This window comes from Papilio polytes, unplaced genomic scaffold (assembly GCF_000836215.1).
Source record: "Papilio polytes unplaced genomic scaffold, Ppol_1.0 DF824381.1, whole genome shotgun sequence".
In the NCBI taxonomy this organism is placed as follows: domain Eukaryota; kingdom Metazoa; phylum Arthropoda; class Insecta; order Lepidoptera; family Papilionidae; genus Papilio; species Papilio polytes.
This window is the reverse complement of record NW_013524823.1, coordinates 204649-222581: the sequence shown is the minus strand read 5'-3', so window position 1 is coordinate 222581 and position 17933 is coordinate 204649. Positions and strand designations below refer to the sequence as shown.

Genomic DNA, 17933 nt, shown 5'->3' with positions numbered 1-17933 from the left:
CCAAATGACCGTCACAGTTGTTCGATAATCTTACGCTGACGGGAGTAAATCATAAAAATTGATTGAACCTGATTATTACTGTCAGGTTGTAGTAAATTTTCTTACATCGACAAAAATAGTGATAGTGAGACTCAAATCTTATTAGAATTCTTTACCACGATACGACTGAATGTTACCTTTATTCAAACAAAGACAACTACTACTACTAGACTATTACTTACTTACTGCGTTGGCGCAGCGACTCAAAGTGGGCCTTGGCCTCCGACACGAGAGAGCTAGACTATTAACATAAACTTAATGCCGACCGATCGATTATTGCCGCATCCGCTTTGGATGTTCAAAATAGTCAGGCAAAATTTTCCCTTTTTTCTTGAAATTCATATAGTTATATGTGATTAATATTCTATATAATGATTCCGTTAATTTATCAAATAATAAAATTATTATTTAGATCAAAGGTAAAAAGTCATCTATTGTATTTCAGAAAATAAACAGTTAGATAACTTATTTATTTGTAAATTAAATATCTATATCATAAAATGTTGTAAATTAGTACTTATTTCAAGCAAATGTTTATTGCTTTCATTTCCTTTAGCTCGTTGTAACATTTTCCATTATACAAATTGGACAGTTAGAATAAATGCCTCCGCAAACCAATATCGCGCCTCTATCCAAATCCGCGATTTTCTTCTTTACGTCAAATGATACTGTAATTTTTTCCACCATTTAAATTCCTTAACAATACATTAACACTATAAACATACAGAATTATTTGACTTAATATTTAGACGATTTAGCCAATTTTAAATTCCCTACATTTTAATTAAAACAATCTTATGGTCGATTATTGAATTTAGCTATTGCTCTCTTCGCGTGATGTATCGACCGATTCCAATAATAAATCTGTACTTCTAATTTACGTATAATACAACACAAACACATGTCATTTAAAAATAACTCACTCAAAATATCCTCAAACAAATACACATTCACCCACACACACGCATACACACAGAACTTACACACTTATGCATACAAATACATAGTAATAACGCCCGTGCATATGTAGTACACATAAAATGAAAATAAAGAAATATTTAAATTAACACTTGTTCTACACAGTGTGAACAGGTCCTTATTCTCGTACATTCAAAGCGAACACCTATTATTACTCACTGAACCATTGAACACTTCTACCCACATGATTTGTTATTTTTTTTTACAAAATCGTTTAATTTTATTGTTTTATTTGGTTGAAGTGTTGTTTAAATTGCTAAGTGTAACTGTGTTATGGAAGAACGGAGTATCCTGTCACAGGTACTTTATGCTTAAAAGGATGCTCCAACAACAGTTTAAAACTTTTGTAAATGCATTTTTCAAATAAATGAATTTATTATTTATTTATTTATTATTCCACCCTGGAAATGCTTTTCTAGCAATATTCGTACTTAAAAGAATTCGCTTATGTGAATTTACAGTGAGCGGTCGTATTTTCTCTTTAGAGATATCGGAAATACGAAAGTTACTAAGCAAATTGGATCTTTGAAATGTTCTAAAGGAGAGATTAATGTAATATAATCCGGTACTTTACTTAATTGGAACTACTTGTAACTAAAAAAAGGTTAAAACGTTGCTATTAAAAGTTTAAGGACTATCGGAAAACTTATTCGTTTGTGGAAATCATAATCATTAGTTTTGAGCCTTTATATTTTAAACTCGCCTCCTCCCGCGACTCTGTCCGTGTGGAATAAAAAAAACAAATGCGAGTAGCCTACGTGTTCCTCCAGACTATACTCTACATCTATACCAAATCCGTTCAGCCATTTAGGCTACAAACTCTAACAATCATCCATCCATCCATCTAAACTTTCGCATTTATAATATTAGTATGATTATGTCATTCAAAGTACAAATGTCTCGTTTTGGTTACTTAAACATTTCCTTAGGGTAAATTTCTGTCACTAAAAATACACTAAAAGGTGCATCTACATCCTAGTTCGTAAGAACTATCCCATTGTAAACATGTCCGTAAGGCACTACAACATGTCATTATATTTTTAATAAAAAAAAACATACGCATCAGAGCTCTAAAATGTCATTGCGCCAATATCAATAAGCTTTACAATAATAACTTTTTTATGCATCTGTACTGTAATTTGGTAATCGTAGACTTTGATTACTGTAGCAGTGAGCAGGCGAGGAAGTCGCGAGCGCCAACTCACATTAACGAGCATGTCAGTGCGCTCGAATTACCAATTAGTATCGGATTTAAACGCGACAATTATGCGGAAAGACATACAACAAAGAGCATGTGATATAAAAGTGTCGATAGAGTTACATAGTTTGTTTTACATTGACAATGATGTGCCTTACCGAAATATTAAAAAATAGCAAACTCCAATTAAGCATCCGAATTATGATAAATATATTTGCTTAAAGCATTTCACTTATTGGCTAAAAATAGTTTATTTAACAGTTAATTAGCAAATAAAAATATTTGTAAACAATTTTGAGGAAGACAATATTTGACAAGACAAAATTGAGTATATTGTATATTAAGTATATATTTTTTTGTTAAATAAATCATCTCACTCGAAGACATATTAAATGTTCATTTATTTTATAGGAAGCGGATTTAGCAGTGGCTCCGTTAGCGGTTACAATAGAAAGAGAAAAGTTGGTTGATTTTAGTGAACCTTTTCTTTCAATCGACAATCCTGTCGTTCATACAAGAGCCTCAAAGCAACTTGCTGATACGTTCAGTTTTCTAAAACCACTATCAAAGGAGATATGGGTAAGTGAATCGATTTAGGAATAAATCTATATTGTGTTTTATAAAATTATACGAAAGTATTCTTGCGTGTATCGTCTAATGAATGTATTTGCTGGAGACCAAATTCTACGTTTCTCTTCCCCGCCTTTTTCTTATAAAGAAACAAGGGAAGGAGAAATACGATTGACGGTGATAGGGACGCACATTATTGTGAAATAGGGTCCTTTTAGAAGCAAGCCTATCATTTCCTCAAAGGCAGGCAACGTATCTGTAGTTCCCCTGGTGTTGCGGATGGGCGTCGTTGACCACCTCGGTGTTCTCGCCGCTCGTTTGCCCTTGTATCAAAAAAATCACCTACTATAAATCCCTCCTCTATGCAGTTTTAGAAGGCATGCATGCAGTTTTGGAATGTCCACTTCTGCAACGTATATATCCAGCTGTCACTTCATTTAAGCATTTAGGTGGCCGCTTGCTGATTTTCGAGATTCTAGAAAAAAATATACGAAGTTCACATATTTGATGTATAGGGGTATAAGATTTATTTAACGTGAACCGGTTAATATTCAACAAAGGTTAGATAACATAGAACACGGCAGTAGTGAACAAAAGTTTTCACCCCGTTCTACACGACAACTAACTTTCTTCGTCGCCCGAAGCATAACCAAACGTTTTACGATAAAAGCTTGTTCACGCAAGATTGTTTGTGACAGTTCTCCGAGGGGAGGAAACAAGATGATAATTGATTTATTGCATTTATGAAGCTACTGAACTTCATACATATATTTTTCATGTTATATATTTTAATAAATACTTCTATACTATATCTATAGTATCCGTACTATTATAATAAAACGCATACACACTTCGTTGTTGTCTAAGATGTCAGCAATTGTAGCATATTATTAAATAATATTTTTTTTTAATGAAAAGCCCTACACTTACGTCACGCTTTAGGCCACATATTTTCACGCTATTTAACTTAGGGGGTAAATTGGAAAAAAATTATGTGTGAAAGGGGCTATAAACTAGAAGCTGCCAACATTGAGGAAGCAAGGTTATTATGGTGACGGTAATTTTGACATTTGCAATTGAGAATTTGACAAATGTAAACAATAAAGGTTTTTTAGTTTTATGCTGATGAAACCGCGCAGGAATAGCTAGTATTGAATAAACAGTGTAACAATAGAAAGAGTGAGATATCCTTACTAAGCGTGTAGGTATTATTAATTTTAGTAGAATTAAATTATAATGATTATGATATTATAAAAGCTATTCTGGTGAAGTTATATTATAAATGCCTAATGAGGAATTTAAGTGCTCTTAAGAAATTAATATGATGATAATTAAGTTTGTATAATTGAAAAGTTTAAGGTCGGTTAAGATAAGTAAAGTGTAATGTTTCGTTTTGTTTTAGCTGTGCATACTCTTCAGCTTTTTCGCAGTAAGCATCGTATTATTCTTGGTATCGAGATTTTCACCGCATGAATGGCGGTCCGTATCTATTTCGGATACGCGTATTGAACAACCACTATCAAGCACTAATGAGGTGAGTTTTTTTTATTTAATCAGTGATTAAAAAAAATATAGTAACAGTCGTTGCAGACCTTCCGCAAGATGGACTTGGTCAAGGTTGCGGAAGTGGATGGATGCGGGCGGCACAGTACCGGTGGTAATCGATGGGGGAGGCCTAAGTTCATCAGTGGACGACCTAAGGCTGACAATGATATATAGTTACAGTAAAAACGGAGCTGTAAACGTTAAAAAATATTAAGCATATCTCTTTATTGTAGATAATATTGCACAACGAATTCAGCATTTGGAATTCTTTCTGGTTCTCCCTCGGATCGTTTATGCAACAAGGCAGCGACGTGGTACCAAGGTATGCGATAAAATCTATCTGTAAGTTTACGAGCCCTGAAATCCTCCCGTGACTAAATTTGAGAAGCGTTACAACAATGTAGTCTGTCGATGTTGTTGAATTTAAAGCAAACCGGTCAATATTACTCTGCGAAGTCGACGGAGAACTCCTAGATTAAATTCCATGCCTTGAGTTAAATCGTGCGTGCTTGAGATATAGGACAGTTTATTGTGTGTACAAGTAAACGCTGGGTAAGGAGAATGCTTGATAATCACCTTGTTATGTGTACTCAAGCGGAACTTAAGAAATTGTCGAGTTTCACAATTCCATGTTGCTTTTTTACTGTTTAAATTTATGGATCTACTTTTTTCATTCAGAGTATCTTACGAGTACTTTAAATGAGTATAATAATTTTTAAAGTTGTGACACAATATATTTTTACAAAGATTATTTTTAATATATTTACTCCCGGCCGATATTTTGTAAAATAGGTTATTGACTTACGCTGGGTTTCTGAAGTTTCCATTTTTTTATCATTACTTAGCGACTCGTTATTGTTAGGTTGACCAAAATTTCAAGGAAGTAAAACTCAAGTTAAGTAGTTCGGAGAGAAATTTCATAAAGTTACCGAACCAAATTGACTATCGAATGGTTAAATGTAGCTGGGTAACCGGACATTCGGCACATAGGTATTTTGCTGATGTAAATAATTTCACAGGTCCCTATCAGGCAGAATCGTTGGTACAGTATGGTGGTTCTTTGCCCTCATCCTCGTGTGCTCGTACACCGCCAATCTTGCTGCTTATCTTATCGTGGAACGTATTGCGGAACCCACTCAAGCTTTACAATACGCATCGAAAGTCCATACCGAAGTAAGCGACACATACAATTTTAAAACACACAGGTAACCAAATGGTGATGAATTTGCGAAGCGCCTGCTGAAGCGAAATAAATTTTTTATCATCAAGTCTTCATGTTGAAGGGATTTTGTTCACGAAAATATATCAGCAGACATGTTTTTTTTAATGTTATAAAAGGACTGTAGATTTGAAATCGATTGTTTTAAACTAAACTGTAATTTATAAAATTAGTGTGCGTTTTGTGGAGCATCACCCAGTTATTAAAACACCGAAGTATGTTTCAGTTCTACTCTACTGCCAACGAAAATACTATTTTAATGAGAAAAAAAATCTCCACGTGATACGTATTTTTAAATGCAAAACTCTCTTAAATACAATAATAAAAAATACTTAAATCTAAATCTATAGTACATATCGCGTCTAAATCTTATATTTAGATACTAAATGTATGTTCCCAATCAGTGTTATAAATACGAAATTTGTACGTTTGGAAGGATGTTTATTAGAACGCATATAAATATAGAGAAAAGTCAGGGAGAACACATAAGCTGCTTAACAATTTTTAATGACACGCGGTCGTTGTTGCAGACGACAGCTAGTTTAGAAATGTATTAGCTTTCGCCCGCGACTCCGTCAACGTGGAAGTAAAAAAAAAACAAAAGTGAGTAGACTGTATGTTCTTCCAGACTATCCTCTAAATTTCATCGAGATTCGTTCAGCCGTTAAGGCTACAAACTCTAACAAACATCCATCCATCCATCCATCCAACCAACCAACCAACCAACCAACCAACCAACCATCCATCTATCCATCCATCCATCCATCCATCCTTCCATCCATCCATACATCCATCCATCCATCCATCCATCCATCCATCCATCCATCCATCCATCTAAACTTTCGCATTTATATTATTAATATTAGTATGATTAGTATAATTTTATATGTTGTATTGAAGTGTTACAATATTTTCAGAATTATCTATCAACTTTATACACATTAGTGAACGATCCAGTTCTTATTCCAAAGGATGATACTTTCCTTCAACCAAATGACAACGTTAACAGTCAAAATTGTAACACGTTGACTCGTGTATGCCGATATAGACATGTGAATTTTGCCATCGCCATGCCTAAAGGATCACCATTGAGGTAAATATACTTCATTTACTCTATATCAAGCAAATATTAGTATCCGTTAAGAGAATTGCAACAATGAAATGACAAAAAACACAAAGAGGAAAAAGTTGAAATGTATTTTGAATAATTTAAACTTGAAACAATAATTTTCTCTCAGCATTTTATTCCCGTATCGTTGAATAGCTGACATTTCACTGAGAGGAGGAATCAAATAAACCAATAACAGTAGAGAATTTTTCTCGCCTAGCTGTGATGAATGTAATTGTATTGGTTACAATCTACTTCACTTCAATTTGATTTCTGAGGAAGTCTTGAGGGCAAAACTCGTTTCCTACTAGTGTGAAAATGAAGCGTTTCCGAGATAAATTCAATATGTCGATGCAAATAAATTCAATATATGCTTTTAACGCAATATTAAGTATTTCTTTTATATGTCTGTACTAGTATTATAAAAAAAAGATTTGTATTTTGTATGAATAGAAATAACTTAAAAGGTACTGGGCCGATTTTAAAAGTTTTTGCCGTTAAGGTAATTTATCTATGATTAACTTAGGGTATACATTTTTTTGTTTCACGGGGAAGAAGTCGCGCGCAACAGCTAGTAAATAAATAAACTCAACCCATTGTGTTGTTTTCCCAACCGAATCAAGAGGTTAATGTTTTAAAATTGTCAGCAACAACGTGTTTAGTTCCTTAAATGTACTAAGAAAATAGTGTAATTATTTTATTACAGATCAAAAGACTAATATTAAAAGCTTTGGAATTTATAAGATAAGTTGTATTAAAAAGCTTGGCAATAACTTTAAATATTTAATGAAAAGGCTGTGCAAAAAGGTTTCAAATGAATAATTTTTAATCTGTTTTGGACCGAGTTTAGCTAAAAAGTGTGAATAAAACATTGAAACAATCGTAGTTTATTGCGTCCTGCCAGCATTCTTTGTGCTTTGCTCAATGACAATTAAAGCTTTGATCACTCATTCGCAGTATATTACTTGCTATGGCCTACACACGTGCATATTGTACATATTACGTGAAAGCTCTATTCTTTAGAACATTTTCATTCAGTAAAGGCTTTGATTAGTCCATTCCTATTGTGAGACTAGGCGATAAAGGCGACGTTTTGTGTGGTAATTTTTGAATATATTTGACAGTCATATAAGCTTACATTTTATAAACAATATAAATTTTGAACTACGTGCCGTTTTAAATTTAGGTTAGCATTATTTTCCACTTTATAAAAGATGGGAAGTTTTAAATTAAAAATCCAAATAATAAAAAATGTTTTGCTGTACAAGAATATAAAACAATCTAACTTCAAAACGACTATTAAACTAAATAGTTAAAATAAATACTAAAACAAAATCACTTAACCTACAAAGAAGAAAGAAAAAATATTCTAAATACATCTGCTATTAAACTCGTAGAAAAGTGGGTCTTTTGAATGTAATGGGAATAAGAAAAAAATACGACGCAAACACAGGCAGAGCAATCACCGTTTCATTATATGCACCGAGTTAAAATAGCTAAGAGCGGTTCCAGACGTGCATAAAATAGGCTGCCTTGTGTTAGAAGCCAACAAATCACACGACATTCTTTACAAATGCTTTCCGTGAGACAGTTATTTAATAGCTTTTTATACTATTGAAGTCGTACTTTGTTTTTTTTTCTCTTTATATAATAAATTGGGGCAAAAGAGCAGTGTATCGCTTAGTGTGAATTGATCCGACGCCCACGAACATGCTGCATCTTATCTTACAAAACAGTTGTTCAAAGATTTTTTTCGTAATTTACTGTCAGAGTTGAAATTTGCATTATTACGAGTATGTATATTCAAAAACGGGCCTATAACCTAGTGTTGGAACCTGGTGCTCCACCACTTTCCTACATAAATAATTCTTGTAACAAACTTATAAATAAATCTTTAAATATCTTAAGAAGGGTGAAATAATGGATAGATCGGTTAAGATGCGACAACTCTACTTAAAGTGGAATAAGGACATATAAATGAAGATGTCTTTTGATACACAACATTATTTCATCAAGTTTTGTAATAACCCGTATTCTAATTAGTAACCTATTTTAGATCAATCGGTCTCGAAGTCTCGATTCGGATTACGATATTGGATATAGGATCCAATTCCTTAATGCAAATCTGAACAGCCTGTCGTTCCGTCTTATCTAGGTCGTGTCTTACACTGCTGCGTCTTACTTGAACCTTATACGTTTACAGATTGCATTTATAAATACATTTACAGGTGTTAGCTTAAACTCGGTAAAGTTTGAAAGTATTATCGATAGTAAACAACTCAGAAGATTATCGCAATTCCAATAAATTAAAAAAAAAATAAAACCTATAATCATAGAATTAGATTCCCATTGTGGTACGAAATAAAAATTGTATTAGGTATGCGAAATCAATTCATTTTTCATGAAACAATTGAAATCCGATTTCGATATTGAATTGTTTTAAAAAAGCAGTTGATATATTTTATAACAGTTTTTACGAAGCGAAAGCCTCTATGGTTTGTGTTGACATCAAATAACCATTACCATTTTTTAACGTGATCCATAAAAAGGGCACGGGGAGACAGTATTGTATTGGAATTTAGAGAGCCTTTCAAATACGCTACCTATTGCGGATTCCTATAAGAAGTATATAAAATATTTTTCAGCAAGCACTTCCAAACAATAAATTTATATTCTGTAGTTATAATCTACATTAATCTAAGAAGGTATTGTTTTATAACCACTCTTATTCGACAACTGTATCTGAATTCGAAATGAATTTCGGAAAAGCTTATTCGGAATAATGTAACAAAACTGTTTAAACATCAGCACGGTGTAATTTGCGGATAAAAAGCGGAATTACAAACTGTAGCGTAAATTTTGAGTACGCAGGAGAGTACCCACTATCTGGCTGAAATCTCGCCTCTACACGGTAAATCCCTGTTGAATACTGAATAGTCGTAAATTTACATGGGGGGCCCGTCAGTAGGGAAAGTGGATACACTTCGTATTTCGAATTTATACCACCCCATTTTATGGTACTAGATTTGTGGACGTGATTTTAACAACAAGTTAAAAATTTCCATTTTATATGCGCGGATGTCTTTTTATGATTCGAGAATTGTGACGCTGACGAGGGGACTTCACGAAGCGAAATGGAATTCATACGTCTTTGTCAGGTCCTACTCGGAATTTATGAGCACGTGTTTTTATTAGCATCTCGTCTGTAATTTTTACCTTTTCACAATTTTAATTTACCGCATACATTTTTGATATTTTGACAATAGAAGGATGACTGTATTTCTTCGATTATACAGTAATATAACGCATACTAAATTTTCAGAGAAGGTATAAATCTTGCAATTGTAAACATGAAACGGGAGGGAGTTATCACGAAACTGTGGCAGAAATGGATAACCATGAACGACAAACCGGAATGTGAAAATGTTAAAAATGAGGTGCGTATTAGAAATATACCAAACTAATCTAATACAACTTTGTTATACTGATATTTAAAAACCAAAAACAAAGACACGATACTCAAAAATAACACAGAGGCAGAGATTACAGACTTAGCAAACCTCTTCTTTCAATATTTTTTTTTAAATTCGTAATTTTATTCTTTAGGAAAGCGCAGTGACTGAAATGACTCTAAGTCAAGTTGCGGGCATATTCTACGTGCTTGTTGGTGGATTGGCGTTAGCTCTGACTGTAGCATTATTGGAGTTCTGCCAACATGGTCGGGCGGAAGCGGCTCGAGCTAATGTGACTCTCCGCGCTGCGCTAAGAGCCAAGGCAAGGCTAGCGTCTCGATCACAGCATAAGACACCGCCACAACGAACACCGCAGCGAGAACACGATCGTCTGGGATGGAATGGATCTGCATTTGCTGGGGTCAGTAGTTACAATGTACTAAGCATGATTGTTTGCTGAGAGGAATGTGTGGCCTGACATATGAATGTGGGTATCTGACATGTTTAAAAAATATGTTTAATTGTGTGATTTTACACGCTCGCCGACAGATATTGATACAACAGTGATATCAGTATCAGTGATATTGTCGAAAATATTCTTTGTTTTGTTCCAAAACTAGAGTTTCAAAAATAGTAAAACTGTAACGATATTAAAGGGCGAATATGCACAATACCAAAAGAGCCGTTTATACGACACCTCTTCGGTCGTTTAGTCGAATTTGCACATTTGCTAGAAGGCAAAAGCACCTGCATTTTGTATAAACATAGTTTAATGGACATTCGAGATATTTCTGTATACCTGTATGGAATCCTTGTTTCTTTTGTTCTCTTTAAGAAATTTTATTTTAAACTAAACCTTAGTGACACAGTAAGTTAAACAATAAAAGTAAATACTTCCCTTAACCAGATTAAAAGTAACCAACGAGTCACTTAAAAACAAATTAAATCTTAAGAAGGAAAGAATATTTAACATTTTTAAAACGATCATAATTTTCTTGGTTATGTAATAATTCTCTCTTTTCCATATAGTACACTGACTTCCTCCTAGGAAGAGAAATGATGGGAAATGTTCATCGGAAGATTTATTAGAAAATTACTCCTAAGGTGTAAGTTAAACTTTGACACCGTGTTTGACCCTAACGAAATCATTTACATTTGTGATGTCTTCAAACTGTATTGTTGTAGTTATTGACTGTGATGTCTTACCTAATAAACATAACACCTACTCGTATATTGTGCAATAAAGCAAACGATGGTCAAATTTGATTGCTCTTTCCCAATCCATCTTCTAATAAATAAAGGACGAGAAGGGGAAGTCTACTTAGCCAAAGAGGACGTATAGTAAAAGAAAATATCCTCGTTCTTTACGTACCTTTCACTGTCAATTAAAGGTGGCAACGCATTTGCTTACAACTTCTTGCAAATGTTTATAGGTGGTGACAATTCGCTGCTTACCGAGATTTGGCCTCTTGTTCGTTTGCCACGTTCTGTTATAAAACCAAGCCTGATGTATCGTCAATATTTTTTTATGTTTCATGGTAAAATAAATGATGTATCTTAAAGTTTAATAACGTATTTCTTAATTTATTTTCAGTATTTTGCGACTGGCAACCAGATCTCTCAAGAGGAAGCTGTGCATGCCAGTTTCACTCACGTCTGATCCGGGGAGAAGGGTGGCGTACATATACGTCGCTCATCTGTCACCAAAATACAAAATAACGCTGTAGATTTGTATCAATTATAATTGTGTATCTCATTATTTTTATATAATAATTGCGAGTTTCCACTGACGAAACACTCGTACGTTATTGTAATCTCTAAGATTATACGAAAAATATTTATATCCCTATATGAAGATGTTACAAATGTTTCGGCGGCAGTGGAATCTTACAATTAAATGCGTTTTATTTATTTTATTTGATACACAATGATGCATGCTCCGTGCGACGATCGTTTAATTTTAATATGTCATTTTAACATGCCTTTACATTTATATAAATTAATACAACAAAAACAATCTTGAAATTTAGCTTATCCTTTGTAAATGCTTGTATTAATTTATTCATTAATTTTTAACAAATAGCGATATTCCTTATTGCGACGATATTGATCGATGCAAAAATCAAAAAATTTCAAGACAATGTAAACATTTCTGTGTGTCCCTATGAATTTATGTACTTTTACAAAAAATTAAACTTTTTCTTTAAATAATATTTTACATTCATCATTATGTTATATCATATTTATTTAAAACATGAAAAATATTATAAACAATTTAAATCTATTTAAGTTAGCTTATAATCTTTTAAATATAATCTTTATATAAGCGTTTTTCTCCACTTCTAAATTTCAGTAGTTAAGTTAAAATTTAAAATAGATTAGTATTATTATAATCATTAATGTAAGTTGTCTTCCGAAACGCTGTTGGAATTGAAGCAATAACAAGATCTAATAGATTTTCATATAACAGAGAAGAATATAATTTTATTATCTAAGTAAAAATAAGTCTATATGCTTGAATGTTATTTAAAATCATTGTTATAGAAAAGAAGGCTTGTGGAGAGCTGTATTTATAATATATAAATTATTTATTATCATATTCAACTATATGCTTATTATTAAAACACACTTACCTATTTACGGTTTTTTGCCACGCGGAGGAAAATGCAATTAAACTCTTTTTAATTATCTTTTAACATCTAGTTTCTTTAGTAGATGTTACATAGGCTGCGCCTAGTGCGATGGTACTGACCACAACATATAAAAATTCTACTGTTTCCATAAACTACATTTTTCTACCTCCATGTATTCATGATTGTTGGATTTTTTTAATAAATCTAGTTTATCTACTTATTAGCGTTTCTTAGAAATAGAATAGAAGACCAATTCTATCAAATCTTATGTTAAAATTTGGAATAACTACGGAGACCGTAATTGTTTTGCCGCGCGGTGAAAAATCTTAAATAGATGCCTTACATTTAAAATATAGCTTTATTGCTGACAGATATACTGAATTCTGGTGCCTGACATTATAATCCATTTATACATTTTTAATATTAAGAGATTTAAATTTAACGTATATTCCTGTAAGTTTACTAGACTTATGAAGAGATGGATGGATTGCGTGAAAGGTGACATGATCAAGAAGGGAGTGATGACTGACTACGAACGATAGTTGGTTGGAGGAGGAGATCCCGGCGCATCGACATTACGGGACATAGGATAAGATAAGGGAGATGATTAAAGTAGTATATTAAAAGTCTATACGTGTGTGTAACATAACATTAGAAATAATTAGTTCGTTATAAAAATCCCTTTCTATCTTATCGCTATTTTACTCTTTTTAAATTATTCTATTTCATCTTAAGATAAATATTTTAATTTTGTATCTATGAATTAACTCTTTCTTATAGAACAAAGTGTTTTCTCGATAAATTTGCACGGACTATTTAAATTAGCATAATATTACTTAGTTTCTATGATCTCTTTGTAACATACCTTCTCTCTATCTAATATCTCTGCCACGTCTTATAGTATTTTGGATTTTTGCGTCAAAATATGTTTTCTAGGTTAAGTTTTTTTTACAATTGTTAAGCAAGCGCTTGACCACTATCCTTATGTAAAGTGATGTGGTCTAAAGATGGTACGCACAAGCTTAATAATTATTGAAGCTTGTATTCATTCGTAGTTTCTATTTCAATGTAATGTAATATTTTAATAATAAAAGTATTTAAAACGTTTTCTTAAAACCTAATATATGACTCGCAACTTTTTAATGTTAAATTTTTAGAATTAGATTTCCTCGTATAGTATATAAAAATCACATTTACATAAGAATCTATTACATTTATTAATTATTATAAGGTTTACAAGTAAGAATAATAAACAAATGAAAATTAAGTACAATTAAAGGAATGCTCCAATACACAAACTAATCAAATCACTTACGGTAATTTTATAAGGTAATTTAACCAATTTATAATTATGAGAGGATATTAAAAATAATATTTTAAATAATTGATTATATGCCATGTTTAAAGAAGTTAACTCATATTTAAGCTTACAGTCACGTGTCTACAAAATAAATAAATTCGTAGTTAATCGCTAGTGTAGAACAAAAATAGATTAAGATGAAACAAAAAATAATTAAGAAATGTTAAATTTAAGTGTTAAAAGTAAAAAAAAAATAAAAATTACCATTATATAGTTTACATAAGCCTGTTACAGTTTTATTATTAAAAGTACTTCCTTTTACTTAATAGCACAGAGCAGATAAAACCGTATAGGGACAAAGCTTTAGAGCGGGCGCACAACTTTGTCCAAACTGTCGTACAACTGCTGTGCGATTGTTGATTGTTTTGCAGCAAATTCAACTGCACACATCCATATAAGCATATAGGAATCAAAGCGAGACTAAACAGTTTTACAATAGTTTAGTTTCAGGCGTGCGCACGCTCTTATACCGGTCGATCATCAGCTACGTCGGTGTGAACCGGTTTTTCCCAGTATCTCGGGATTAGACACATATGCCGTATATGTGTGCGTCACTCATGTGGTAAAGGGATTTGTTTATTTGTACTCAGCTTTAACCGTAAGTATTCACTGCCGAAATATTCGTACAATATAATTCTTATCTCTCTTTATTTCTCTGTAAATTAACAGAGATAACAATATTTTTGTACGGATGTTTTAGCTGTCGGTAAAATATGCAAATGCATTTTTGAATCAGTAATGATTGATAGATGATAGTTGTAAGAAAGTTAGTAAATATTATAATAGTAATAAGAATAGAATTAGATTACCAGTACGAAGTTCTGATAAAAAAATAATCACAAAAAGTGCCAAATGTTTGCCTTAAAATGCCATGTAATAGATACGATAGTCAATCAATAGCTTTGACAAAAGTTCCTTGTTAAAATAAAAATTGTTCAATTTGAAATATTTTTATTACATTTGTACGAAAACAGAACATTTAAAAATAACGTTTTATTATAATTGTAGTAACACATGTTATTAGTGATTTTTATAATACGTGTTAATTAGAACGGGTTTCTGTAGCCGAAATACTTGTGCAAAACATTGTTGCCATCTTTCATTATGTTTGAAAATAAAATTGTCACTGGAATCCCATAGTACTCGTACTTCGTAGATATTATGTTTTTACTTGTATACTTATTTTTAACATTAATAATTATTATTTGCAATAAGTATGAAAGTAATTACTTATTATAAATCCGATGCATTTAATTTGTACCTCTCTTAATTGTTTCTATATTTTGTCAATTTTTTGTATGGAACTTCCATTTGAATATAAAAATTCAATGTACAATATTGCCAGTTGTTTATTGCCATTAGATAATTATTCTATAAATTTTACATTTTTAAAACTTATTACTAGCACGTTCTTATCTTCTTAAACTTATAATAAATTTTTGCTAATCCTAGCACATCCAATTATTGTTTTATTTCTACTAAACAACAAAGAAAGATACAATGTATTATGTGATACTCTGAAGAAAAGACTAAGACTTGAATGACACTATACTATGTAAAATTGACCCAGAGACAGGCTCTAGACAAGTCATAACGGAATTTAATACCTACAAATCTTCATACAACAAACCTATACGTCGAAAAACTTTACCCTCTTTATCAGTAGTATAAAAAAAAAGTTGAAAGAATTTTAGCTGAACACTTAAATTGTAGTAACAATTTCAATGTACTAAGTGAATTTGCCTCAAAGACGACACAGTGATCTCTAGGATAAGATTAAAATAAACAAATCATCATCTACCAATGCCACTGAAATCAGGATAATGTAAAAAATTTAACTCTGAAATGTTTTTCCATATAAGATCAAAAATATTTTTTCTTGATTTTGACTCTAAGCCTATCTGGTCTATTTTTAACATATTTATAAAAATTAAATTAGCGCCATCTTTCGACTCTACGAATAAGCATTACAACTTACATGAAGTAACAGGCTTTCGAACAACAAGAGAGGTTTTTAAACTTTAGATAAATTTTTAATAACTACATGACATTATTATTTTTATATAAGATAGTAAAAATATTTATAATAATATGTATAAGTCATAACATGGTACATTTTCAGGTATTTCTCCGTTATAATAACTCCATCTATGTAACATAATGGAAACTTACAATATTATACCAACACATTAAATCGTAACTTTGTAACCTATGTTTTCTTTTTTTATGAGATAGATGGAGTTACCATGTCGATGGAGAGGATGTGAAATACAAACATGACTTTTAAACAGCTTGGGAAAGCGCAGCATCTATCTGAAGAGTTGTCATATAAACAAGTGATATTATAAAATTGAATATTTGACAAAAATATAATTTAACTTCTCAAATACTACTACTGTAATCATACTGATTTTATTAGTTATTAAGTAATAACCGATATGATCTTAAACCTTAATCTTAGAGCCTTCTTAATTTAATCTTAGCCTAGATCTTAAACTAGTAGTCTCTTTTTAATTTAATTCAATTACTTTATTCGAAAATCGGAAGTGTATTGTAAATTACATAAAACTTTAGCGTAGCGGTTTGTCGTAAAAAAATAGTTTACATAAATATACTAAAAACTAAAATGATTATTCAATTTAATACCATGAAATTCAATTATGAGCTTAAATAAATTTAGTGTGAAAAAATACGGACAACGCTCGCAATCATATTATTAGAAATAATTCTAAGAAAACTCTTTTACTTCTAACTTATTTAGTTGGTCACCAAAGTATTCATGAAACACCTTTCGCCAATATTCCTTATTCATGAGCGATAGCGTGCGGCTTTTTGAATAAAAATACTAGAATACCAAATACCAAACCTATATCAATCAATTGTACTCCGTATGAACTCATACTTAAGGATGTTATTTCCTTAAATTGTTTCACGTCGGCTTCAGCATTTTTCTCTCACCATTTAAGACTGTATCCAGCAAGGTACCTATGCGAATGAATTTAAAGGCCTCCAAAGCGTTTCACCGTACATAAAGTGTTGTTAGACATTTGAAAACACAGGTAAAAAATCTGTAAAGATGTTTTTTCCATGAATTAAAAAGTACCATGTTTTACTTACTGATATGAATATCAGAAATAAATGTCAGATTTGTCGTTAACATGAATAAGAATTAAATCGGAACTCCGTGGCTGTTAATATTTGAATGAAGAAATTTACGAAGATAATATCAAAATAGAAAAAACTAGTGGCGATAAAGACCTGTTTAGGTAATTTAAACGCTTTGAAACAACGTAAATGGTCCTATAGTTAAGAATATAAATAATTAAAGAAATTGAAGCAGACTTAAAAGGGTTCCTTGTTACATCAAAATTAATGAAAACAGTTAAATCCCTATCAAAACATCGTTCTATTAACGTACTCGATCTCTCTTAGAGTTCGCGCACACCTTTGACTAAACTATCGCACAACTGTGCGATTGTCGGTTGTTTTCCAGCCATTCAACTCTTTAGTTGCACAACTAAAAATCGAGTAATATGCGCACCTGCATACAACCTCATAGGAATCGAAGTGCGACTAAACAGTTGTGCGATATTTTAGTCAAAGGTGCATATTCGTTAATCAATTAACGCCTCCAGACATTTACAACAATCCCATACCAGAATGTCATACTCAAAGCGATTCCAGATATCCATCAGACGCCTTAGTAATTGTTGAAATGCACTGAGTCATTCTATCAATACCTCGCACGTTAGCACAAAGACAGAGAGATAACTCAATAATCGTCACTGTCGGCTTTAGAGCGTTGGATCATTTGAAGCTGGGATGTCTCCT

At 32.0% G+C, this 17933-nt stretch overlaps 1 protein-coding gene across 1 annotated transcript in view; it reads left to right on the top strand.

Annotated features, from left to right (window-relative positions):
- LOC106111955 (glutamate receptor 1-like) overlaps window positions 1-11790 on the top strand; it is a 53661-nt gene extending 41871 nt beyond the window's left edge. The window contains exons 11-18 of the mRNA XM_013294168.1: window positions 2627-2794; window positions 4188-4319; window positions 4564-4652; window positions 5350-5503; window positions 6467-6642; window positions 9980-10094; window positions 10264-10530; window positions 11704-11790. Of these exons, the coding sequence (XP_013149622.1) occupies window positions 2627-2794; window positions 4188-4319; window positions 4564-4652; window positions 5350-5503; window positions 6467-6642; window positions 9980-10094; window positions 10264-10530; window positions 11704-11769 (1167 nt within the window). The 3' untranslated portion in view covers window positions 11770-11790. The remainder of the gene's footprint in view (window positions 1-2626; window positions 2795-4187; window positions 4320-4563; window positions 4653-5349; window positions 5504-6466; window positions 6643-9979; window positions 10095-10263; window positions 10531-11703) is intronic.
- The last annotated feature ends 6143 nt before the right edge of the window (window positions 11791-17933 follow it).